The sequence below is a fragment of the Periophthalmus magnuspinnatus genome, chromosome 12, assembly GCF_009829125.3.
Source record: "Periophthalmus magnuspinnatus isolate fPerMag1 chromosome 12, fPerMag1.2.pri, whole genome shotgun sequence".
Lineage (NCBI taxonomy): Eukaryota > Metazoa > Chordata > Actinopteri > Gobiiformes > Gobiidae > Periophthalmus > Periophthalmus magnuspinnatus.
Window position 1 is genome coordinate 17,628,554 of NC_047137.1, and position 24,798 is coordinate 17,653,351.

At 39.0% G+C, this 24,798-nt stretch overlaps 1 protein-coding gene across 1 annotated transcript in view; it reads right to left on the minus strand.

The window, feature by feature from the left end:
- The window catches only part of cacna1c (calcium channel, voltage-dependent, L type, alpha 1C subunit), a 316,373-nt gene that overhangs the window by 52,655 nt on the left and 238,920 nt on the right, over nucleotides 1–24,798 (minus strand). Inside the window, exons 13-30 of the mRNA XM_055225600.1 lie at nucleotides 23,579–23,605; nucleotides 20,513–20,673; nucleotides 18,512–18,585; nucleotides 18,273–18,424; nucleotides 15,240–15,441; nucleotides 14,553–14,673; nucleotides 13,570–13,684; nucleotides 12,233–12,350; nucleotides 11,303–11,372; nucleotides 10,313–10,445; nucleotides 8,907–9,036; nucleotides 7,872–7,931; nucleotides 7,678–7,784; nucleotides 3,618–3,705; nucleotides 2,560–2,667; nucleotides 2,415–2,467; nucleotides 944–1,090; nucleotides 503–704 (exon numbers count right to left, since the gene is read on the minus strand). Coding sequence (XP_055081575.1) covers nucleotides 503–704; nucleotides 944–1,090; nucleotides 2,415–2,467; nucleotides 2,560–2,667; nucleotides 3,618–3,705; nucleotides 7,678–7,784; nucleotides 7,872–7,931; nucleotides 8,907–9,036; nucleotides 10,313–10,445; nucleotides 11,303–11,372; nucleotides 12,233–12,350; nucleotides 13,570–13,684; nucleotides 14,553–14,673; nucleotides 15,240–15,441; nucleotides 18,273–18,424; nucleotides 18,512–18,585; nucleotides 20,513–20,673; nucleotides 23,579–23,605 — 2,068 coding nt within the window. The remainder of the gene's footprint in view (nucleotides 1–502; nucleotides 705–943; nucleotides 1,091–2,414; nucleotides 2,468–2,559; nucleotides 2,668–3,617; nucleotides 3,706–7,677; nucleotides 7,785–7,871; nucleotides 7,932–8,906; nucleotides 9,037–10,312; nucleotides 10,446–11,302; nucleotides 11,373–12,232; nucleotides 12,351–13,569; nucleotides 13,685–14,552; nucleotides 14,674–15,239; nucleotides 15,442–18,272; nucleotides 18,425–18,511; nucleotides 18,586–20,512; nucleotides 20,674–23,578; nucleotides 23,606–24,798) is intronic.

Below are 24,798 nucleotides of genomic sequence, written 5' to 3' on the forward strand. Positions count from 1 at the left end.
ATAAAGTGTTTAAATAAAATGTTTAAATAGTGTTTAAATAAATTGTTTAAATAAAGTGTTTAAAGTGTTTAAATAAAAATGTTTAAATAAAGTGTTTAAATAAAGTGTTCTAAATAAAATGTTTAAATAAAGTGTTTAAATAAAGTGTTTTAAATAAAGTGTTTAAATAAAAATGTTTAAATAAAGTGTTTAAATAAAGTGTAAAATAAAGCGTTTAAATAAAGTGTAACAAAGTGTAACATAAAGTGTTTAAATAAAGTGTAAAATAAAGCGTTTAAATAAAGTGTTTCAATAAAGTGTTTCAATAAAGTGTTTTAAATAAAGTGTAAAATAAAGTGTTTAAATAAAGTGTAACAAAGTGTTTAAATAAAGTGTTTAAATAAAGTGTAAAATAAAGTGTTTAAATAAAGTGTAACATAAAGTGTTTAAATAAAGCGTTTTAATAAAGTGTTTAAATAAAGTGTAAAATAAAGCGTTTAAATAAAGTGTAACTCTCGGTCACCTGGTTCTTGTCGAGCTCACAGTTCTTGTACTCCTGCTCTCCCTGCTCCTGAAATGTGACGATGACGAAACCGACGAAGATGTTCATCATGAAGAAGGCGATGATGATGATGTAGATGATGAAGAAGATGGAGATGACCACACGGTAGTTATAGATGGGCCCCACGTCCTCCGCATGAGAGTCTATGGCCCGATACAGCAGCCTGAGACAGAGAGAGAGGGAAGAGACAGAGAGACGGAGAGAAAGAGAGAGTGGGAGAGAGAGGGACACAGGGAGAGAGAGAAAGAGAGAGAGAAATGGAGAGAGGACAGAGAGAGACATTTATCTCATGTGCGTTATATTTATCTCGTGTTTGTTATATTTATCTCGTGTGTGTTACATTTATCTTGTGTGTGTTATATTTATCTCGTGCGTGTCAGATTTATCTCGTGTGAGTTTTACCCGGGCCAGCCCTCAAACGTGGACACGGCGAACAGCGCCATCATCCCCTGGAGCACGTCGTCGAAGTTGAAGTCGCTGTTCTCCCAGTGTCTCTGCGCTCGCTCAGGTTTCCCCACGTCTCCGTCTTTATACATGATGTACGAGCCCCTGAGAACAGAGTATATAGAGTGTATATGAAAGTATATATATTAAACTATATATGAAACTATATATGAAACTATATATATATGAAACAGTGGAGACAGGCAGGTCACTACAGCAGGGCTAGATACAGGTCAGATCTGTGCAGAGGCGATCCCCGCTGACAGTCAGGACTCAATATGACACTTCTTTATTCATCACAAACAGACAGGGAGAGAAAGAGAGGCAGAGAGAGAGAGAGAGACAGAGAAAGAAAGAGACAGACAGAGAGAGACAGAGAGAGAGAGGGAGAGAGAGAGGGAGAGAGAGAGGGAGAGAGAGAAAGAAAGAGACACAGAGAGAGAGACAGAGAGAGAGAGGGAGAGAGAGAAAGAAAGACAGACAGAGAGAGAGAGACAGAGAGAGAGAGAGAGAGAGAGAAAGAAAGACAGACAGAGAGAGAGACAGAGAGAGGCAGAGAAAGAAAGAGGCAGAGAGAGAGAGACAGAGAGATAAAGAGACAGACAGAGAGAGAGAGAGAGAGGCAGAGAGACAGAGAGAAAGAGAGAGAGAAAAAGCGAGAGACAGAGGAGAGAAAAATAGAGAGAGGGAAGAGTGACAGAGAGAGAGACAGAGGAGAGAGGGAGCGACAGAGAGCCAGAGACACAGAAAGAGAAAAAAGAAAGAGAGAGGGAGTGAGACAGAGAGAGAAAGAAAAAAGACAGAGGGAGGGAGAGAGAGAGAGAAAGACAGAGAGGAGGGAAAGCAGTTATGTAAAGGTCCATATCACACACTGTTTTCTGATTTGTTCTAATGTCGTTTCCTCGTCACACACAGACCTGGAGTTGTGTTTTGTTCCTGCAGATTTAGGCTGAGTTCTTCTCTCAAACTGAAAACACTCTGTTCCACCTTGTGATGTCATCATGTGGTGATACAGGAAGTGCTCCACTGTGTTTTTAAACTCCACACACCTTCATTTATAGAATCATTTGGATCATTTCAGCTCCTGGAGTTGTCTCTTATCTCGACTGAACTAAAGGTAAAAAGGTAGATGCCAACTTTAAAACTACCACTTGATGACATCACAAGGTGGAACGTCACATTTTGAGCTTTGTAGACGTCACAGACTGATAATAAAGTGCGACTCAAACATGTGAGAATGAAACAAAACACAACTCCAGGTCTGTTTTTGAGGAGGAAACAGTATTAGACTTAAACCTCTCGAGAGTCCGTTTTGTGTGATATCGGAGCTTTAAAGTCACACTGCGGAACATTCCAGGCAGAGAAACATCACCTCCATGAAGACAAACCCGTAAAACGATTATCAAATGTAAATACAACAGTTTCTTACCTGCACTCGGCCTGAGTCTGTTTGGAGCTGTCTGTGCAGAAGAAAAACTTGCCCTGTTGAACAAAAAAACAAAAAAAACAACAATATTAGCGTCACATTATTTAAACTTTAACACATCTAAAGTGTTTTGTACTTTGTGGTTTACCTTAAAAAGCTGCACTCCGATACAGGCGAACATGAACTGGAGCAGAGTGGTGACGATGACGATGTTCCCGATGGTGCGAATAGCCACGAACACGCACTGTACGACATGCTGAGAACGACAACGGAAATATTAGACTTTAAACACAGCGAAGAGGTGTGTTTGTCCACTGAGCTGAAGGTTCCCGGTTCAAATCCCGCTTCAAAACATCACTGGTTTAGACATCACATCCATGAACCCACACACACACTTAACTACCCTTATTTACCATTTCACCATTAAAAAAACCCCTCAAAAAACTCATGTGTTGTGTGTCTGGTTGGATGATTTATTGTAAAAACGTCATATTTATTAATTCATCTGAGAATATAAATAATGCAAAGAAGTATTTTCCTGACTACAAATCGCACTTTTTTAAAATAGTTTGGCCGGGGGTGCAACTTTAATGTGAAATATGTGTGTTTTTTCTTCATTATTATGCATTTTTTGGCTGGTGCGACTTATACTCAGGTGCAACTTATATGTGAAATGTTTTTTTTTCTTCGTTATTATACATTTATTATACATTTTTTTATACATTTTTTTTTACTCCAGAGCGACTTATACTCAGGTGCGACTTATATGTGAAATATGTTTTTTTTTTTTTCTTCGTTATTATACATTTTTTGTCTGGTGCGACTTATACTCCAGATATAAAATTAATGTCACATGGTCAATGGTCATATTTTTATAGAACCAAATCACTTTAGAACAAGGAAACGCACACACACACACACTCACCCCTTCACACACACACACACATTCACACACCAGTGCACACAGACACTGGAGACGAGGTCGGTAGGAAGTGTCTTGCCCAATGACACAACAAAAGCATTGATCTGTGTGAACTGGAATCGCACCGACAACCTGTGGGTTTGTGGATCTAACGCTCAACCAGTGACATTTATGTCGAGATCTGGACCAGCGTCAGATCAGCGGAAGAAAAATACACACGAAGACTTTGAAAATAAAAAGACAACATAATGTTTTGGAGTTAGCAAAAAAAGTGGAGGTCTGACCTTTAACCCTTTGGCTCGGTTGATGGCCCTCAGAGGTCGCAGCACTCGCAAAACTCTCAAGATCTTCACCACGTTTATGGCACTGGACCTGAAAATTACAACAATCAAAGTAAGAAATAACACATCTACCAAAAAAAACAAAAACAAACACACAATTTGGCATCAGAACCCGACAAAAAATGAAAACAGGACTCAACGAAAACGAACGTCAAACTGAAACAGCAAAAAAACGTGAAACAAAACGATACGAAAATGATTGAAGGCACGAAAAAAACCTACTTAACACGAAACTTACGACAACAAAGAGGGTCTAGAATGTTTAAAATGAACTTAAATATACACAATTACACAAGTATTTATTATAAAAACACACAAACAAACTGTCGACAGGTTGAACAATGAGAACGACAGATGAGACACACACAGGCAAAGGAAAGACGACTGTGCTGCAAGAGAAAGAGAGTGTCAAGCTAAACGTAATCTGAAAGTGCTACAGGGACGTGCTAACATTTTGAACTGACGACGTGCTAACGCTAACGCTAACGGGCTGTACAGAGAATCGAGAATCAGAAGAATCGAGGCTAAAACGAGTCATTTGAGCAGGTATCGATACTAAAAAGTTCTGTAATAACCTGGACACTGAGCACTGTTCTCTCTGCTTTCTTCCCCTCCTTTCTCTCTCTTCTCTCCGTACGTCCCTTTACCCTATATCTTTCCTCTCCCTCCCCTCATCTTCACTCTGCTCCTCCTCTTTCCTCTCCTCATCCTTTCTCTCTCTCTCATCTCCTCTTTCCTCTTCCTCCCTCCTCTCCCACTGTCCTCCCCTTTTCTCTCTTCCTCTTTCCTCTCATCTTTCCTCCTCTCTCCATTTCTTTACCCTCTCTCCTCCCTCCTCTCATCGTTCCTTCCTCCCTTCCGTCTTCGCTCCTTTCCTTCCTCCCCCCTTCCTTAATCTCTCCCTTCTTTCCTCCCTCCCCTTTCTCCCTCCCTCCCTTCTTCCTTCCTATCTTCCTCCCTTCCCCTCTCCCTCCCTCCCTCCCTCCCCTTCTTCTCTCCCCTTCTGTCTTCCTTCCTCCCTTCTTCCTTCCTTCTTTCCTCCCTCCCATTTCTCCCTTCCTTCCTTTGTCCCTCCCTTCCTCCCTCCCTCCTTTCTTTCCTTCTTTCTTTCTTCCTTCCTCTCTCTCCCTTCATCTCGCCCTTCCTTCCTTCTTCTTTCCTCCCTCCCTCCCTCCCTCCCTTCCTCTCCTCTTCCTCTTCCACCTGTACCACAGAGTGATCACACAAATATAAAGCCACATGGGAATCGGTATCGGTATCAAATCCACACTTTAGTATCAAAATTAAGTTTCAAATGTCAGTATCGTGACAGCTCTCGCTAACACCGAGCTAATCTCAGTTCAAAATGTCAGTGTGTCCCGTCAGAACGTCGTAAAGAGGTTTAAAAAGAGCAGGTTGAACACAAAGGTGAGACTGGAGTCATTTTCAAACTGAAGAGGCTTCAACAGAAACAGAAACAGGAAACGGAGGAAACGGAGGAAACGGAGGAAACTTGTGCGATTTTAAACAGAGGAAAAGTTTAAGGCGGTTAAAGGCACTGGGTAAAGTCAGATGTCATCTTCAAAACGCTACAGTCAGATTAAAGTGACACAGGCAGCTAAATAAAGGATGCTAACCCGCTAACAGCAGCACATCATGGCTAACGTGCTAGCTGTCATTTTGCTCTTAAATGTTCGTATTAACCCTCTACATGATCCTGGGGTTTTTACTTCACTATTGTGTCTGTAAATCAAGACAAATCAGGTCCTTCTTTCCCCGACAGGTTTGATTGACAGCGTTGCTAAGCGCTCGCTCTCTGCTAAACCAGTGGTGTGGACCGAAGAGGGCGTTACCTTCAACAGCCTCGCTCCTGATTGGCTCTTTGGTTGCTATGATACTCACAGTTGGAATTCCAAATATGGAACTCTGCTCCAAATTTTTCCGCTATAACTACTAGCCTCGATTAGCTTCATTTGGTCTTTTCTGCTCCGTCTTTTTTGTAAATAAATGATAAATAAATAAAAAATAAAAAAATCTCTGGCAAATAATATAATTTTAGTAGAAATTTAAGTCAAAACTGAAACAAAATGAAAACCCATATCTACAAAACAGTGGACTGGGAGCCAAAAAGTAAATCTATGCAGCGTTTGACTGGCTAATGCTAACGTCTAGCTCTGAGACCAAACTATTGCACTCGATATATTTTAATTTAAGATAAACAAAGAGTCATGTGTCACAATTAATTTGATTGTTGTGTATTTTAAGACAAATCAGACAAACCTTTAACGGGCAAAACCAAGTTCAGCATTCAGATCTCATTTCTAAAGCTCAGGAGAGTTCTTCCATAGCACAACATGGGCTAGTGTTCGCTAGTTAGCATAGGCTAGTGTCTGGTCATAGGCTAACGTGCTAATGTACGCTCATAGGCTAACGTACGCTCATAAGCTAACTCTATGCAGTGGAAAGTACTTTAGCGTGACAGACATGAGGAGGAATTTGCAGTTGTAAAAATACTTATAAATGTAAAGTTATTAAAGTTATTTGTTTTTTTAATAAATACCAAAATGATCATTTAAAATTTCACTGATCAGCCGCCGGTCGGACACATTTGACAACATTTAGCGAACTCTCCCGGACTATAGAAATACCAAATCAAAATCGTGAACGTTCTAAACACTGAAGTGAGGGTTTTGTAGTTAACATGGACCATTTTGGACTTACTTCGAGAAGTCTAGACTATCAGGCGTTAGAGGAGCAGAGTGTGTGCGGCAGGTTAGACACAGCTCAGCAAACGTTTAGAGCCAAAGTTTAAACAAAAGTCAACTTCATATTATCAAATAAAGACTAATAATAACACTTTATGTATTTATTTGCACTGCACTACACACAGAGCACCCGTCTCATTAAGTACAATGTTTTGCAATGTGTAACAACCGGTAATAACACGGTAATTACATTGTACTTAATCAGATGCTGCTCTATACATTATGTTTGAATTACCTGTTATTACATAGTTATTAAGTACAAGCTAACGCACCGATAACATTGTAATTACCCTGGACGTAGTTGGATGTTCAACTCTTATCTTACAATCAGGTTACAAGTTATTACAGGTTGTACAATGTAATAAGCTGTAATAACATGGTAATTACATGTATTTAGTAGGATGTTTACTCCTGTAGCTTTAAGTCGTGTTCTAATGCCGTTTCCTCCTCAAAAATAGACCTGGAGTTGTGTTTTGTTTCATTCTCACATGTTTGAGTCGCACTTTATTATTAGTCTGTAACGTCTCCAAACGTCAAAATGAACTGTTCCACCTTGTGATGTCATCAAGTGGTAGTTTTCAAGTTAACTCCTCCTGCTTTTACCTTTAGTTCAGTCGAGATAAATGACAACTCCAGGACTGAAATGATCCAAATGATTCTATAAATGAAGGTGTGTGGAGTTTAAAAACACAGCGGAGCACTTCCTGTATCACCACACGATGACATCACAAGGTGGAACAGAGTGTTTTCAGTTTGAGGGAAGAACTCAGTCTAAATCTGCAGGTTTGTTTGTGCGTTGAACATGTGCGAATGAAACAAAAACACAACTCCAGGTCTGTTTGTGATGAGGAAACGACATTAGAACAGAGATAAAGTTATCACAGTTTATTTACTCGGTACTTTACGTTGTACTTAACATGTAATAACATTGTAATTACACTGTACTTTGCGGAATTACTTAGTACAGGTACAATATATGAAGTGAAGTGTAAAATAACAGTTTATAATTACACCTACACTACACCTTAATTAGCTGTAATAAAGCATGAATAAAGACTTACTTCATAATGAACAAAACATTTAGTAAGAATTAATCCGGCTTAGTTACTACTTAAGTAATATCATTAAATAAGAAGTTACTAACCGGGACTCTTTCTTTATAAACTATTTGTTCCTTCTGAATAAAGTCTAAACAGTGTCGTTATTATATTAAAAATTGTTGCCGTGACGACTAACCAAAAATCTAAATTCAAACTTACTGTATTCCTGATGAAATGAGGGACACGCTGACGACAACGAGGTCCAAAATATTAAAATAGTTTCTGCAAAATGAACCCTTGTGCAAGAAAGCTCCGTAGGCCGTCATCTGTGCAGAGGTCAAGAGGTCAAAGGTCAAAGGGTTTAGGGAATTTTGAGGCAGAAATTAAAATAGAAAAATGTATGTACGATTTACCTTTAGGATGATCTCGATGGTGAAGAGGCCGGTGAAGACGTGATCTGCATAGCCCAACATCTGGAACAAGGAAACAGAAGGAGAAGAGGTATTAAAGAGGAGGTATTTACTTCTATGTGGTATTAAAGAGGAGGTATTTACCTCTGTGGGGTATTAAAGAGGAGGTATTTACTTCTATGGGGTATTAAAGAGGAGGTATTTACTTCTACGTGGTATTAAAGAGGAGGTATTTACATCTATGGGGTATTAAAGAGGAGGTAATTACCTCTATGGGGTATTAAAGAGGTGGTATTTACTTCTACGGGGTATTAAAGAGGAGGTATTTACTTCTATGGGGTATTAAAGAGGAGGTATTTACGTCTGTGAGGTATTAAAGAGGAGGTATTTACTTCTACGGGGTATTAAAGAGGAGGTATTTACCTCTATGGGGTATTAAAGAGGAGGTATTTACCTCTATGGGGTATTAAAGAGGAGGTATTTACTTCTACGGGGTATTAAAGAGGAGGTATTTACCTCTATGGGGTATTAAAGAGGAGGTATTTACTTCTACAGGGTATTAAAGAGGAGGTATTTACTTCTACAGGGTATTAAAGAGGAGGTATTTACCTCTATGGGGTATTAAAGAGGAGGTATTTACTTCTATGTAGTATTAAAGAGGAGGTATTTACTTCTGTGGGGTATTAAAGAGGAGGTATTTACCTCTATGGGGTATTAAAGAGGAGGTATTTACTTCTACGGGGTATTAAAGAGGAGGTATTTACCTCTATGGGGTATTAAAGAGGAGGTATTTACTTCTACAGGGTATTAAAGAGGAGGTATTTACTTCTACAGGGTATTAAAGAGGAGGTATTTACCTCTATGGGGTATTAAAGAGGAGGTATTTACTTCTATGTAGTATTAAAGAGGAGGTATTTACTTCTGTGGGGTATTAAAGAGGAGGTAATCTAGTGATCTCTCCCGGGCTCTATTCGAGTATTGGAGTATTCCGTATTCTGTCACTAAATACATTTTCAAAGTACTTTTCCCTGTACACACCTGGTTCCTGAAGGAGTCGTTCTTCACGGGGTCCTCCGCTGCCAGACTGATGCTCGACAGCAGGATGAAGAAGAGGATGAGGTTGGTGAAGATGTTGTGGTTCACGATTTTATGACACAAAACCCTGAATCTGGAGAAAACGGAGGAGCAGAAACGAACGGTGAGAACGAAATGGATTATTCAAAAAGACACATAAACATTATACTATTGTGAACAGAAATGGATTTTATGAAACTTATAGATGACACAGAAACTGACCTGCGCACGGTAGCACGCTAGCTAGCTCACTGTGTCTCAGGGCGTATGCTAATTTTTATCAACAGCGTAAAATATAAAATAAACAACCTATTCATCTTTAAATTAAGTAAAATAAAAACAACCCAATTATTTTTAAAGAATGCTTCAGTTCGTGGTGTTGTTTTAATATTTATTACGTCTCAAAATTAGCATTAGCGTTAGCATTGATACACAATCATGTCTCTAAAAACTCCGACCAAGTCTTCATTTTATTTGTGTAGTTTTTAACGTGTGAGACCTGCAGCTCCGTGTCCACTGTCTGACCCTAACCCCGTAACCTCTGACCCCTAACCCACCTGCAGCTCCTTGTCACTGCCTTATCTTTAAATATTTATTCATTTTCGTGTGACTCTGCAAAAAACTCAGATAAAACTGGACAGGAAGTAGAGACGCTAACGGGAAGTAGAGACACTAACAGGAAGTAGAGACGCTAACAGGAAGTAGAGACGCTAACAGTAAGTAGACACTAACAGAAAGTAGAGACGCTAACAGGAAGTAGAGACATTAACAGGAAGTAGAGATGCTAACAGGAAGTAGACACTAACAGAAAGCAGAGACGCTAACAGGAAGTAGAGACACTAACAGGAAGTAGAGACGCTAAAAGGAAGTTGAGACGCTAAAAGGATGTAGTGACGCTAACAGGGAGTAGAGACACTAACAAAGTAGACGCTAACAGGAAATATAGACGCTAACAGGAAATATAGACGCTAACAGGAAATATAGACGCTAACAGGAAGTAGAGACACTAACAGGAAGTAGAGCCGCTAACAGGAAGTAGAGACGCTAACAGGAAGTAGTGACGCTAACAGGAAGTAGAGACGCTAACAGAATGTAGTGACGCTAACAGGAAGTAGAGACGCTAACAGAATGTAGTGACGCTAACAGGAAGTAGAGACGCTAACAGTGCAGTTGAGGGCGTTATTGTTCACAGAGCCAGTTACAGCAGGACTTAGTTGCAGTAATAGTAATAGTAGTTTTCGATGGGCAAAGAACACAGCAGTTAGCACGTTAGCGATATCTATTTCTATTTCTATCTGTGTCTAAAAGTGTAAAATGGACTCTCTGATCACTACCGCAGTGTGTATCTGTGTTTTATTCTGTCGTCTCACTTGTTGGTGTGGCTGAAAACAAAAAACGCTCGGGCCTCTGGCATCGGCACCGCCTTCTCCTTCAGCTGGATGTCAGACAGCGGGCGCGGCCTGGGTCCGACGGGCATCTCCGGCTCCTCGTCATCGTCGTCTCCTGAGAGTAAACACAGAGAAACCGTTTAATAAATCTGTTTATGTGATTATGCACAAAATCTGGTCTGATATGACGCACTTGACAAGCAAAATGTAAAGTGAACGGATTTTACTCTGACCACAACAACAACGGATTTAATATTTATAATGTCATTGAAACAGCAAATTAAACTTAAATAATAACAATAATGATAACAATAATAATAGTGATGATAATAATAATAGTGATAATGATAATAATAATGATAATAATAATAATAGTGATGATAATAATAATAGTGATGATAATAATAATAATAATGATAATAGTGATGATAATAATAATAATAATGATAATAGTGATGATAATAATAATGATAATAGTGATGATAATAATAATAATAATAATAATGATAATAATAGTGATGATAATAATAATAGTGATAGTAATAGTGATAATAATGATAATAACAATAATGATAATAGTGATGATAATAATAATAGTGATGATAATAATAATAGTGATAGTAATAGTGATAATAATGATAATAACAATAATGATAATAGTGATGATAATAATAATAGTGATGATAATAATAATAATAATGATAATAGTGATGATAATAATAATAATAATGATAATAGTGATGATAATAATAATGATAATAGTGATGATAATAATAATAATAATAATAATGATAATAATAGTGATGACAATAATAATAATAATCATAATCATAATAGTGACAATAATAATAATAGTAATAATAACAATAATAATAATAATAATAATAATAGTGATAATAATAATAATAGTGTTAATAATAATAATTAAAAATAATAATAATTATTAATAATAATAATAATAATAATACTTACCCATGTAATCATTTGCAGGATATGGATTCTTATCTTCGTTTTCATCCACAATGTAATCGTCCATGTTGATCTGTAGAGAGAAAAATAAATTCCAAGATAAAGAGACTAAATAAAAAAGTACAATTGAAGACATGTATAAAAACATATATATTTTGTATATACAATATGACCCCATAGTTCAGTCGTTCCAGTTTAGACCCTCGTTTCTTGCCCTAGCGTCTTTCGTTCCCAGTGTCGTTACATAATAAATCCACTGAAGTCACTCTGCGGCGTTCACAAAGACGCAGGGCGACGCTCCGTAAGGGATTCAGTTTTGATGCAGCACAAACGCAAAACATAACCACAGAAAAAGTCTCTCTGAAGAACAGATTATCTACAGAATAAACGAGATTCTCCTGGTTCACTTTGTTCCACAGAGCGAAGAGAAAAACAAAGTGAGGCCTGGAACGTGCCCCTCCTCCTCGGAGCAAAGGGATCATTATCCAGAGGAAGCTAACTCCGGGTTAGCGCCGTCGTGGCTAAACTCCGTGTTAGCGTTGTTGTCCGCTCCAAAGGCTAAACGGAGGCGTCAAAGAGCAAACAAAAACATCTTTTCTGTCATTATTAGCGTGTTTTAAAAGTGTGCGGAGCCTCCACATTCTGCATTTAACCTGCTCCGGGCGTTAGCATTAGCATTAGCATTAGCAGGTAACATTTATACTCACACCTGTTGCTTTTAATGTTTTAAATTGACTTATATATTTATTTTTGTTTATTTCTTGTTTGTATTTACTCTGTATTCTGAGTACTCGCTGATACCGATACTAATAGAAAAATGTGCAGTATCGGATCAATCCCAGTATTGATATCAGAATAAGCCCGTGACACAGCGGCGGCGGCGGCGGGGTGATGGCGGTGAGGTGTAAAGTGCGAGCGTCACGTGACCAGGACCTTTGTGGCGTTATTCGTTTCTCCGTCTGACGTGATGGACTTGAGCTCGATCTTTTCTTTCTTCTCTTCTTCCAGAGGAGGTTTCTCATTTTCATTCCTCTTTTCGGGACTGGTCATTCTGAAAAAAAAAGAATTAAAGACGATGTGAACGTTGTACAAACAGATTTTTAACACTTAAATATATTTGTAATTTATAATAATGTTCATGTTGGATCATTTTGGAACATCAATATTATTAAATAAAAAAATAAATAAATATAATATCATGTAAATATAGAATAAATAAATTGTTATAATAGTGAATAAGCAAATTATTAGATTTATGATTACTAAATAAACACAGTTATAGATACAAAAATCAGTTTCTTTATAACAAATATATAAGATGTTTTAAATTGCACTGGTATTATGTCAACAATATAAATAAAAACGATAAAAAAGCCTAAATCTTCCAGCAGTTGATCCTTGGAGATGTCACAGCCGCAATGTTCCACAGTACAAACTTTTAATGCATTTGTGATATTTATGCGATTCTGTGAGGGCGAAATGTGGAGACGACGGAGGAAAGTGCAAGTACTAGTAATTCAAAGAAAAGAAGATATAGAGGATAAAAAAAATAATAATAATATGAATAAATAAATACAAAAAATATATATATTTAGTCTTTTGCTACAAAAAAAAAAAGAAAAAAAAATGTAAAAAACAGCTGGATCACAACATCTAATTCATTATTACTTTTATTTTTATTATTATTATTATTATTAATTTTATTTATTTTTTAGCTCCATGGAGACGAGTAACAAATCATATCTGTGGAAAGGCGACCCCACTCAGTCAGAAAACATGTTTTACTGAGTTCACTCCAGGTTTGGACCCACCCGCTCATTCAAAATGCTACTAAATATGTTTTTTTAATATTTTATATTCAAATCCTCAAAGTCTCCAACCTTTATTTTGTTGAAAAAATATTTAGCAGTTGTTGTTTTTTTACTTTACTTTGTTTTTGGTTTTTTTTACTACATAATTCCATATATCTGATGTCTTCTGTAGTAAAAATAAAGAAAATAAACACTGAATGAGATGGTCCAAACTTTTGACTCTACCAACATATACAACCAAATAAATACAAAATATAAGTATAATGTCACTGCGGAACATTCCAGACACCAGAAAAGTTACACAGTGCAGCTTTAGGACATGCATCACACATTTTGTATCATAAAGTATCGTATGATTCTCAGTCTAAAACAGAGACAAAACAAAGACAAAAAGTGCTCTGAACTTCTATATCAAGTTTATAAAATGATAATTCGTTTTCTCTGGATGTATTAAATTACCTGGCCAGTTTCTTCCTCTCCTTCTCCTCCTCCTCCTCTTTCTGAGCAGACGTCAGGCTCTCGGCGTCGGCCAGGTTGTCCACGGCGATGGCCAAGAAGACGTTCAGGAGGATGTCTGGTCACGAGTCAAGTGCATTTATCAACCATTAAAAGATTATTATGAAAGTCCAGCTGTAACTCACAGCAGACGTGACCCGCCAACCGAACTCACGTAGCCAACAGCACGAGTACGCTACGACGGACAAGCTAACAGCGTCCGTTTTTATATGGCGCTTTGAAAAAACGACACCCCTCTGTCTGTACCTGCTTTGTATTAACCCTCTACATGATCCTGGGGTTTTTATTTCACTATTGTGTCTGTAAATCAAGATCTGAACATTAATAACAGACAAATCAGGTCCTTCTTTCCCTTAGCAACAGGTTTGATTGACAGCGTTGCTAAGACACTCCCTTTCATCAGCCTCGCTCCTGATTGGCTCTTTGGTCGCCATACTCGAATTTCAAATATTAAACTCTGCTCCATATTCGCCGCTTTACCTGCTCCAGCGTCGATGAGATTCATTTGACTGGAGCTTTACTTTGTGCACTTCTCCAGTCATCCATGTTCTTCCTCTTATCACCCCAGACACTTCCTCCAGCTCCTCCACAAGGTGTTCTACTCCGAGCTCCTCCCGTGTGACTCCGGGACTCCCTAACCCTAAAGGAGCGCCCTCAACCCTGCGGAGGAAACGTCTTTGGACTGCATGTATCCGCAACCTCGTCCTTTCGGTCATTCCCCAGAGCTCATGTCCGTAGGTGAGGGGAGGGACGTAGATTGACGATAAATCGAGAGCTTCGCCTTTGGACTCAGCTCCTTCTTCACCACGACAGACGATACAGCGACGTCATCACTGCAGACGCTGCTCTATACAAGTTCTACATATTATAATGAACTGAAATAAGCCGTGAGAATCTGAAATCCTTATGTATAAATGTGAGGATACAGTTTCCACAGATGAAGAGGATGATGAAATAAATGCAGACCAACATCCCGGGGAAAGACGGGCCGCCGTACGCCATGATCCCATCGTACATGACGGAATTCCAGTCCTCTCCTGTGAGGATCTGAGAACAGAGAAGAGGAGGAGGAGGAGTTACTATGAGTTTATTACATATTTTTTAGAAGAAACTGGACGTAACAGAGTGATGTTCTCTTCAGTTTTAGCAGTAATACACATTCTGGTGAGTTTGTTTTGGTTGTAATTTGCCCTGAAAGACATTTGTTGACTTTATTTTGAAGGGATTACCACAATTTGCAGAATATTTTTGATTTTGTCTGGTCTGAGATAACAATAAAACCTAAATCAGACGTTATGTCCAGCAGTAGTACCTTTTATTTCAAATTTACTTGAATAAAATCACTCATTATTTGGCATCATTTTTTTAATTACTAACCATTTTTCTGGCAAATATTGTGATTTGATTTAAATTATATGTTTAAAAAGTAAGTTTCTATTTGAGAGAAAAGTCTAGACAGTTATCCCATGCATTGTTTAGGTGTAAAACTGCTCTAAAACAACATTTTTCCATTACAATTACGATTTCAACTCGATTAATTGTTCGTAAAAACTCAGGGGACAAACAAAAACATAATAATTCGTGTTGTTCTGTTTCATAAAGTTTAAATTCACCTGAAACACCGTGAGCAGAGACTGGGGGAAGTTATCGAAAGTGCTCCGTCGCGTTTCGTCAAAGTTGAATTTCCCTCCGAACAGCTGCATCCCGAGAAGCGAGAAGATGATGATGAAGAGGAAGAGCAGCAGCAACAGGGAAGCGATGGAGCGAACGGAGTTTAGAAGAGACGCCACCAGGTTAGACAAGGAGTTCCAGTATCTGAAAGACACAAGAACGCATGAATATGGAACATTTTTATATCTACGGGGTATTAAAGAGGAGGTATTTACTTCTATGGGGTATTAAAGAGGAGGTATTTACTTCTGTGGGGTATTAAAGAGGAGGTATTTACTTCTGTGGGGTATTAAAGAGGAGGTATTTACTTCTGTGGGGTATTAAAGAGGAGGTATTTACTTCTACGGGGTATTAAAGAGGAGGTATTTACTTCTGTGGGGTATTAAAGAGGAGGTATTTACTTCTACGGGGTATTAAAGAGGAGGTATTTACTTCTACACTGTATTAAAGAGGAGGTATTTACTTCTACGGGGTATTAAAGAGGAGGTATTTACTTCTACACTGTATTAAAGAGGAGGTATTTACTTCTGTGGGGTATTAAAGAGGAGGTATTTACTTCTGTGGGGTATTAAAGAGGAGGTATTTACTTCTGTGGGGTATTAAAGAGGAGGTATTTACTTCTGTGGGGTATTAAAGAGGAGGTATTTACTTCTACGGGGTATTAAAGAGGAGGTATTTACTTCTGTGGGGTATTAAAGAGGAGGTATTTACTTCTACGGGGTATTAAAGAGGAGGTATTTACTTCTACACTGTATTAAAGAGGAGGTATTTACTTCTACGGGGTATTAAAGAGGAGGTATTTACTTCTACACTGTATTAAAGAGGAGGTATTTACTTCTGTGGGGTATTAAAGAGGAGGTATTTACTTCTATGTGGTATTAAAGAGGAGGTATTTACGTCTGTGGGGTATTAAAGAGGAGGTATTTACTTCTACGGGGTATTAAAGAGGAGGTATTTACTTCTGTGGGGTATTAAAGAGGAGGTATTTACTTCTACGGAGTATTAAAGTACTCTCTGTGCTAAGCCCCTCCCCCTTCAGAGCACATCAGCTGCATCGCACTAATGAAACTGGTGCACATCACACCAGGTTTGTTACGTCATAGTGTCCAGTTTTGTGTCACGTGCGGAGCGTGGGTGATGTAGGCTTGTGGGCGGAGCTTTGTACAGAATCATACAACGAACCGTAAAGAGGATTTGAATACGGCCCGGGAGAGATCGCTAGATTACTCAAACCCTAAAACCTGTTCAGACGTGTTTTTGCCGACGGAACGACATTAAAACATGGCAGAAAACTCCAAAAAGTTCATCAAAATCCCCTCGTCTTTAAGAAAAACGAGTTGAAACCGCGCGGCGTGGGTTCGATCGGCGCCGGCGGGTTCGTCCACGCTAATGGTCGGGTTTGAGAAATGAGAAGGTAAAATATTGAATAAATAAAACAAATGAATAATAAAAGCCCTATATTAAACGATAATACATCAGGCTGATTATAACTGTCAGAGCCGCTTCGTTCGGCGCCGACGCAGCGAGTCGCAACGTCAAAGTCATGACCCTTTAAAAACGAGACGCCAACGACTAAACGCCATTTATTTAAGCGATTACGCCGCCATTTCTATTAGAACACGGACTGAGAATAACCTCTGTGGGATAATAATAGAGCTGTGAGCGCCAACGACGACACAAACGCATTTCACATTCACTTTTCTCACAGATTTTACCCAAAAAAAAAAAAGAATATTAAAAGTTTGACGGCTCGTTCAGCTCGCGACGACAAGATCTAGAGTTTTAGTTCAAATCTGAAACTTCGTAAACGGCTACGTGAGTAAAACATTTCACCGAATCATTTTAAACTTGTTTTTTGGACTTAAATTGACTCTTTTGAGCTTTAATCCATGTTCTGATGTGGTTAACGCGTCAAAAACAGACCTGGAGTTGTGTTTTGTTTCATTCACATGTTTGAGTCACACTTTATTATTCGTCTGTGACATCTACAAACATCAAAATGCGACGTTCCACCTTGTGATGTCATCAAGTGGTAGTTTTCAAAGTGAACAGCTCCTTTTACCTTTAGTTCAGAAGAGATAAATGGCAATTCCAGGCCTGAAATGATCCAAATGATTCTATAAATGAAGGTGTGTGGAGTTTAAAAACACAGTGGAGCACTTCCTGTATCGCCACACGATGACATCACAAGGTGGAACAGAGTGTTTTCAGTTTGAGAGAAGAACTCAGCCTAAATGTGCAGGAACAAAACACAACTCCAGGTCTGTGTGTGACGAGGAAACGACATTAGACCAGATCAGAAAACAGCGTCATACGGACGCTTTAAAACACATGTGTCAAACTCAAGGCCCGTGGGCCAAATGTGGCCCTCCACATCATTTTACATGGCCGACAGAGTAAATTAAAAGGCGTGAAGGTCTTAAAATGTCATTTTATCAGGACATACGCAGTTACACAGCCATATTTTTACATCTAGGCAAATACATACAATATTAGTAACTTGAATAAGTAATAAATATAGAAACAGTTAATTAGTAAGTAAAAAAAAAAGTTGTTAGATTTATTTTACCTCTGGCCTTTTGAGAACAGACATTTTGTTGACGTGGCCCTCGGTAAAAATGTGTTTGACACCTCTGTTTTAAAACAACCGTGTTATAGATGTGAGTTAGCATGTAGCTGGTTAGCATGTAGCTGGTTAGCACGTAGCTGGTTAGCACGTAGCTGGTTAGCACGCAGCTGGTTAGCCTCTGTGTTGCCTTTAAATGCCTTAATATTTGAATTTTTTAGAACCGACTTCGAAGCTCCAAAAAACGATCTAAGAATCCAGGACCAGACCGAGCGCTCTGGTTTTTCCCATCACCCCAAAACATGGAAGCTCAAATCCTCCAGCTAATGTAGCCCTGACCATGACCACGCCCTTGTTGCGTTTGTGCGTTCGTGTTATCGTAAAGAGAACGCCGCTCGTGTGTTTTTACCGTGTTATCTTGAATATTCTGAGGAGCCGCACACATCGCAGCACCGAGATGCCCAGAGGAGACATGATCTTGGTTTCCACTAAAATGGTCTCCAGGATCCCTCCACACACCACGAAGCTGTCGAAGCGGTTGAACAGCGACACGAAGTACGCCTGGACCGAACAGTGAAAACAGTGTTCGTAATTAAAACAAAAACACGTAAAAAACAAGTGAAATATAAAGATAAAGCGCATTTTTACCTGGAGTCCTAAACTGTACATCTTCAGGAGCATCTCGCCGGTGAAGAGCGCGAGCAAAACTTTGTTGGCGATATCTGAAAACGGCAAAGAAAAAGCAAGATTTGATAAAAACACTAAAACGACATTATTATTATTCATGTGTTTAGATGCACTGCAGGTGATTTATCAGGAAAAAACAGGTTTGTCAGGAGAATAAAAACTATTTAAACCTTCAGAATCAGAGCGCGGTTTAGCCACGGTTAGCTATAGCATCCCAGTTTAGATTTGATTATTTTGCCTAGAAAATCCCACAGTTTGGCTTTAATCGTATCTATCTCCATGGAGGCCAGAGGGTGACGCCGACTCGCCAAGAAACAAGCCGGCGCCTGCTTAAAATACGAACACGAGAAGTCTTTTTTTTTTTTTTTTTTGGTAAACACCTGTAGTTAAATAAATGTAAGATGTTGTAGTTTAATGCCATAAGCTGAAACATTCCAGGCAAAGCAACAGCATCTCCATGGAGACGGGCGAGAGTGTGGCGTCACCCGTAGCGTTCGGCTCAAGATATGAACGTTAATAACAAACGAATCAGGTGCCTTCTTTGCCGCGAGAGTTAGCAACAGGTTTGATTGACAAATTTGCTGATCTTTTTTTTTTTTTATCAGCTTAAATCTTCTCAAATAGCAAAAAAATAACCAAAAATGTGCAAGGAGTGAAAATAAAATGATTATATGAAAAAGTTGACTAAGTAAGTGTCATCGAGGCTAACAGATCTAGCGGCTAATCTGGAGTAATTTGGAGTTTTATATTTGGAATTCTGACCGCGAGTGTCATAGCAACCAAAGAGCCAATCAGGAGTGAGGCTGTTGAAGCCAACGCCCCTTCCCGTCCACACCGCTAGTTTAGCACAGAGCGGGAGCTTAGCAACGCTGTCAATCAAACCTGTTGCTAACGCTAACAGGAGCGACCTCGGGGAAAGAAGGACCTGATTTGTCTGTTATTAATGTTCATATCTTGATTTACAGACACAATAGTGAAATAAAAACCCCAGGATCATGTAGAGGGTTAATACGAACATTTAAGACCAGAATGAGTCTGAAGCAGCAGAGACAGAGAGAGGACAGGTAAAAAAAGAAAGGAAAAAAAAACAAAAATAACTAAAAATAACTAAAAAAAAACAAAACAAAACTTAATAATAATAAAATAAAAAATAAACAAAAATATTATAATATAAATAAAAAAAGAAAAAATTAAAAGAAAAAAAAAAGAAAAAAAAAGAAAAAGATTTAAAAATAAACTCAAAAATGAACCCCAGGATCATGTAGAGGGTTAATACAAACATTTAAGACCAAAACGATGAGTCCGACAGCAGCAGGTACAGAGTTTTACAAAAAAATGAAAAATAAACTAAAAAAAAACAAAAAACAAAAACTAAAATAACTAAAATAAATAATAATAATAATAAAACAAAATAAAAGGAAATAATAATTAAAAAAAACAATAACTAAAAAAAAATAAAATAAAAAATCTAAAAATAAACTCAAAAATGAACCCCAGGATCATGTAGAGGGTTAATACAAGCATTTAAGACCAAAACGATGAGTCTGACAGCAGCAGGTACAGAGTTTTACAAAAAAATGAAAAATAAACAAAAAAATAAACAAAAATAACTAAAAATAACTAAAATAAATAATAATAATAATAATAATAATAATAATAAAATAAAATAAAAGCAAATAATAATAATAAAAAAAAACAATAACTAAAAAAAATAAAAAATGTAAAAATAAACTCAAAAATGAACCCCAGGATCATGTACAGCGGGTTAATACGAACATTTAAGACCAAAATCACAAGTCTGACAGCAGCAGGGGCGACGTTTTTTTCAATAGAAAGTGAATTGGAGCCAGAGTCGATGGAGCTTCCACGCTCACTTCCTGTTTAAAACGCGGCCGCTAGCAGGTTAGCTGTGTCCGTTTACATTAACAGTCTATAATCGTCGTGTCCGTGTCAGACTCTCACCTTGGACGTCCGTGAGCCACTGCGGCTGCTGGTGATGCTCGGAGGCGATGGTTAACGTGTTGAGGAAAACCAGGAAGATGACGAGCCAATAGAAAACCTGGGATTTGACGCCCGCTCGGCACTTCCTCCTAAACAGCCTGTTCCATCGCCGCGAGTAACGACTACGGGGATAAAGACAACACGGGACATCGCTTAGAGTCAGACGTGACAGAAACGAACGGGAAACGTGGCAGAGAGTTTCAGCCGTGCACCTGGTCTGCTGTGAATGAAGATGAAAGAAAATCAAACGGAAAGTGAGGACTTTTTTATTATTTTATTGTAATTTTTTTTTAGATTGACCTAAGGCACTGGAAAACAGAGAAATATAATGTTTTTATAAAAGAGGGCCGCACAAAATATGACCACGTTTGAACTTACACGACTATAATCAGATGTTTACGTAATAAATTAAATAAAACGCAACAATTATGAGCTCACAGAATGAAAAAGGGGCAAACAAGGATCCAGTTTTTTTACGTTTCGATGTCGATTTTTTTGGTTTTAAGTCTCGATATCAACCGATAATAGACCGGAGACTGAAATAAAATGGATTTCCTGGTCAAAAATGATACTTTTAACAGTTATTTATCATTTAAAGTAGCTCCAGGACAGCTTTTTGTACCAACGTTCTGCAGTAAATCGTCTTATTTCACCAGTTTATGAACCAAAATGCGATATATCGACTCGACCGATATCTTGGAACCGATATGTGATCCATCAAAATGTTCAATATCGGCGCCATGCTTCCCTTCGGAAATACTTCAAACTCATAATTATGCTCAAAATATGTATAAAAAAATCTAACATTGCCCATAAAAATGACATCAGATTTCTCGTTGAATAATTAAATTTAAATCTATAATTGAAACTGAGCTCCTTCGCATTAAAATAATCGCTTTGGATCAACATAAATTATTAAAAATGACATTATATATTTAAATTGGGACGATCAGTGTGGCGTAAAACCGTATAAAATTCACCCTGACTCAACAGCGCCACCTAGAAGTGACCATTACGGGAGAAGAGATGATTTTCGAGCTCCGTGATGAACAGGAAGTCGGCCATATTGGATCAAAAATCAGCCGCCATTTTGATTACGTCCAGCGACATTTACGTTAAAAAAATTATCAGCGTTTTGGGAAACTCGTTACGTCAATTTCCCGCGGTTAATTATTAAATCAAAATATATAACTCAAACTGAATTTCTTCACATTAAAATAATCGCTTTGGCTCAACATAAATTATTAAATAGAACATTATATATTTAAATACGCGTAAAACGGTATAAAACGGGAATCGCGAGAACGTCTGACTCCAACTGACTCCGCAGCGCCACCTAGAAGTGACCCCTATGGGAGAAGAGATGTGCAGTCTTAAAAACTTTGGAGCGGTGATCGAGCTCCGTGATGAACAGGAAGTCAGCCATATTGGATCAAAAATCAGCCGCCATTTTGACAGCGTCCAGAGACATTGACGTTCAAAAATCGTTACTAAATCAACGTATATATTTACCGTATTTTTATAGTTTGTCCGGCGGTGTTTATATTCCACATATAAGTTGCACCTGCGTATATAATTTCACATCGTTGTCACGGTAACAACCTGACGACCGCGTATTTTTCTTCGTTATTACGCATTTTTTGACGTATACTCCAGAGCGATAAATAGTGACGATCAGCCTGGTGAAAAATGGTTTAAAAAAAAAGGGAATCGCAAAAATGTTCAACTCCAACTTAACTGGACCGACGTTTGACACAGCAGGACGTCGGCCATGTTGGAACCCAAACCCGCCGCCATTTTGTTTTGACGTCATGTCCGTTAAACGTCTCGAGTCCTTGGTTTTTCTCAGTTTTTTAGGGATACTCCTCGTGTCATCTGCCCCGTTTAATAATTAAATGAACATATTTAATTCACACGGTTCCTTCAGATCAAAATCACTGCTTTGGATCGACGTAAATTATTAAATAGAAAACGATAACATTCTAGATTTAAACAGACTGAACATTTCCAACGTGGTTTTTCTTATTTTGTGCAGCCCTGTTATGGCACGACACGTTAGAACTTTGATTTTTGTGTTTCTGTTGCAGTTTTTCTTCATATTTTGACCCGAAATCTAAAGTTTAAATGAACCTCGGCACATTTCACATGTAAAAGTCCAACAGCACAAGACACGACGGCATGCAGACCTGAATGTGTCACTGTAGAGCTTTAAAGTCTGAGTTTCACCCATGTTTTAGAAAGAGGAGAAGAAGGAGGAGGAGGAGGAAGAAGGAGGAGGTGAAGAAGAAGAAGAAGGGCTTCTGTCAATACAGCCACAAACACAGACTGAAAACACAGAGGAGGAAGAGGGAGAGGAGCGGAGGAGGAAGAGGAGAGGGGGAGGTGAGGAGAGGTGGAGGAGGAACAGGAAAATGTAAGGAGGAGGAGAGGAAGAGAGAGAGGGGGAGGTGAGGAGGAGGAAGAGAGGAGGAGAAGGAGGGAGAGGAGATGTGGAGGAGGAAGAGGAAAAGGTGAGGAGGAGGAGAGGAAGAGAGAGAGGAGGAGGTGAGGAGGAGGAAGAGAGAGGAGGAAGAGGAGGGGGAGACAGAGGAGAAGGAGGAGGAGAGAAGAAAAAGAGGAGGGGGGAAGAGGAGGAGGAGCGGAGGAGTAGAGAAGAAGGAAGGAGAGGAGAGGTGGAGGAGGAAAAGGAAAATGTAAGGAAGAGGAGAGGAAGAGAGAGAGGAGGAGGTGAGGAGGAGGAAGAGAGGAGGAGAAGGAGGGAGAGGAGATGTGGAGGAGGGAGAGGAGATGTGGAGGAGGAAGAGGGGGGAGGAGGAAGAGGAGGAGGAGATGAGGAGGAGGGGGGAGACAGAGGAGGAGGAGAAGGAGAGAAGAAAAAGAGGAGAATGAAAAGGAGAAGGAGGAAGAGAAAGAAGAGGAGGAGGAGGGGTAGGTTCAAAAGGATGAAGAAGAAGAGGAAGAAGAGAAAGAAGAGAAAGACGAGGAGGACGAAGAGCAGGAGGACCATGGTAAACAACATGTACTAACCTGAACTTGGATTTGGAGATCCTATTTCTGGAACACAGAAAACAGAATGGATTATACACACACACAAACACACACACACACGCCACACACACGCCACACACACACCAACACACCCCAACACACACGCCCCACACACCAACACACACACACACACGGGGGAGTGATTTGGTCAGGCGTTTGTGGCTCAAATCACCGCAGACGCAGACGTGATGGACACAGTGCTGGACACGCCAACGTTTGACTGGAGCCTGAGATTCAAAATGGCGTCTGGAGCTGGCGGCCCATCACTGACACATCCAGAAAAACAACAACAACAACAAGAACAACAACAACAACAAGAACAACAAGAACACACTGAAACTGAGGACGTCATGGGACAGAGAGAAGACTGGAGCGAGTGAAGGAGCAGGTGAAAGTCTCCCGTCAAGTTCAAGTCGTATCTGTTTTTTACCTTTTTGGATTAGTCCTCCTGGTTTAGACCTGGTTTAGACCTGGTTTAGACCTGGTTTAGACCTGGTTTAGACCTGGTTTAGACCTGGTTTAGACCTGGTTTAGATCTCAAAGTGCTTGGAAGAACGGGTAGAAGTAGAAGTAGCTAAACGTTTTCTTTCCTAGCTCTCACAAAAGCATTAGCACGTCACCGTTAGCATTAGCACGTCATTAAGATTCACTCACAACTCAAAAAAACCTCAAAACAATTATGTATAGATGGGTAAATAGTGTTTAAATGGCGCAGGATTGTGGCGTCATAGCTCAAAGTTTTCATTTAGCCTGATGTTAAACCAATAGTGAGGTTAAGATGCTAAATGCTAAAGCTAACGTTCATTCAAAAAAACGCTCAAAGAAACCACTCGCACATTCATACACCAGTGCACACAGACACATAAGAGGGGGGTTAAGTGTCTTGCTCAAGGACACAACAACAACAGCAGCGTTCATCTGTTGGAGCTGAAATCGCACCGTCAACCTGTGGGTCAGTGGATTTGTCCGTTTTTTTGTTTGTTTTTTATGTCGAGAGTGGGATTTGAACCAGCAACCTTCAGAATTCCTTTCAGTTCATTGTGTCTTAAAGGGAGCGCGTCCAACTACGGACAAAAACAGAGCCGCAAAACAGATACAGTGAGTCCTACGGCGTTAAATTATAATGTCCTCCCCTCTGTCTAACCCTTCCTCTCCTCCTCTCGTCTTCATTTTGTGTCCTGTCCCGGGGTTGTTGCCGT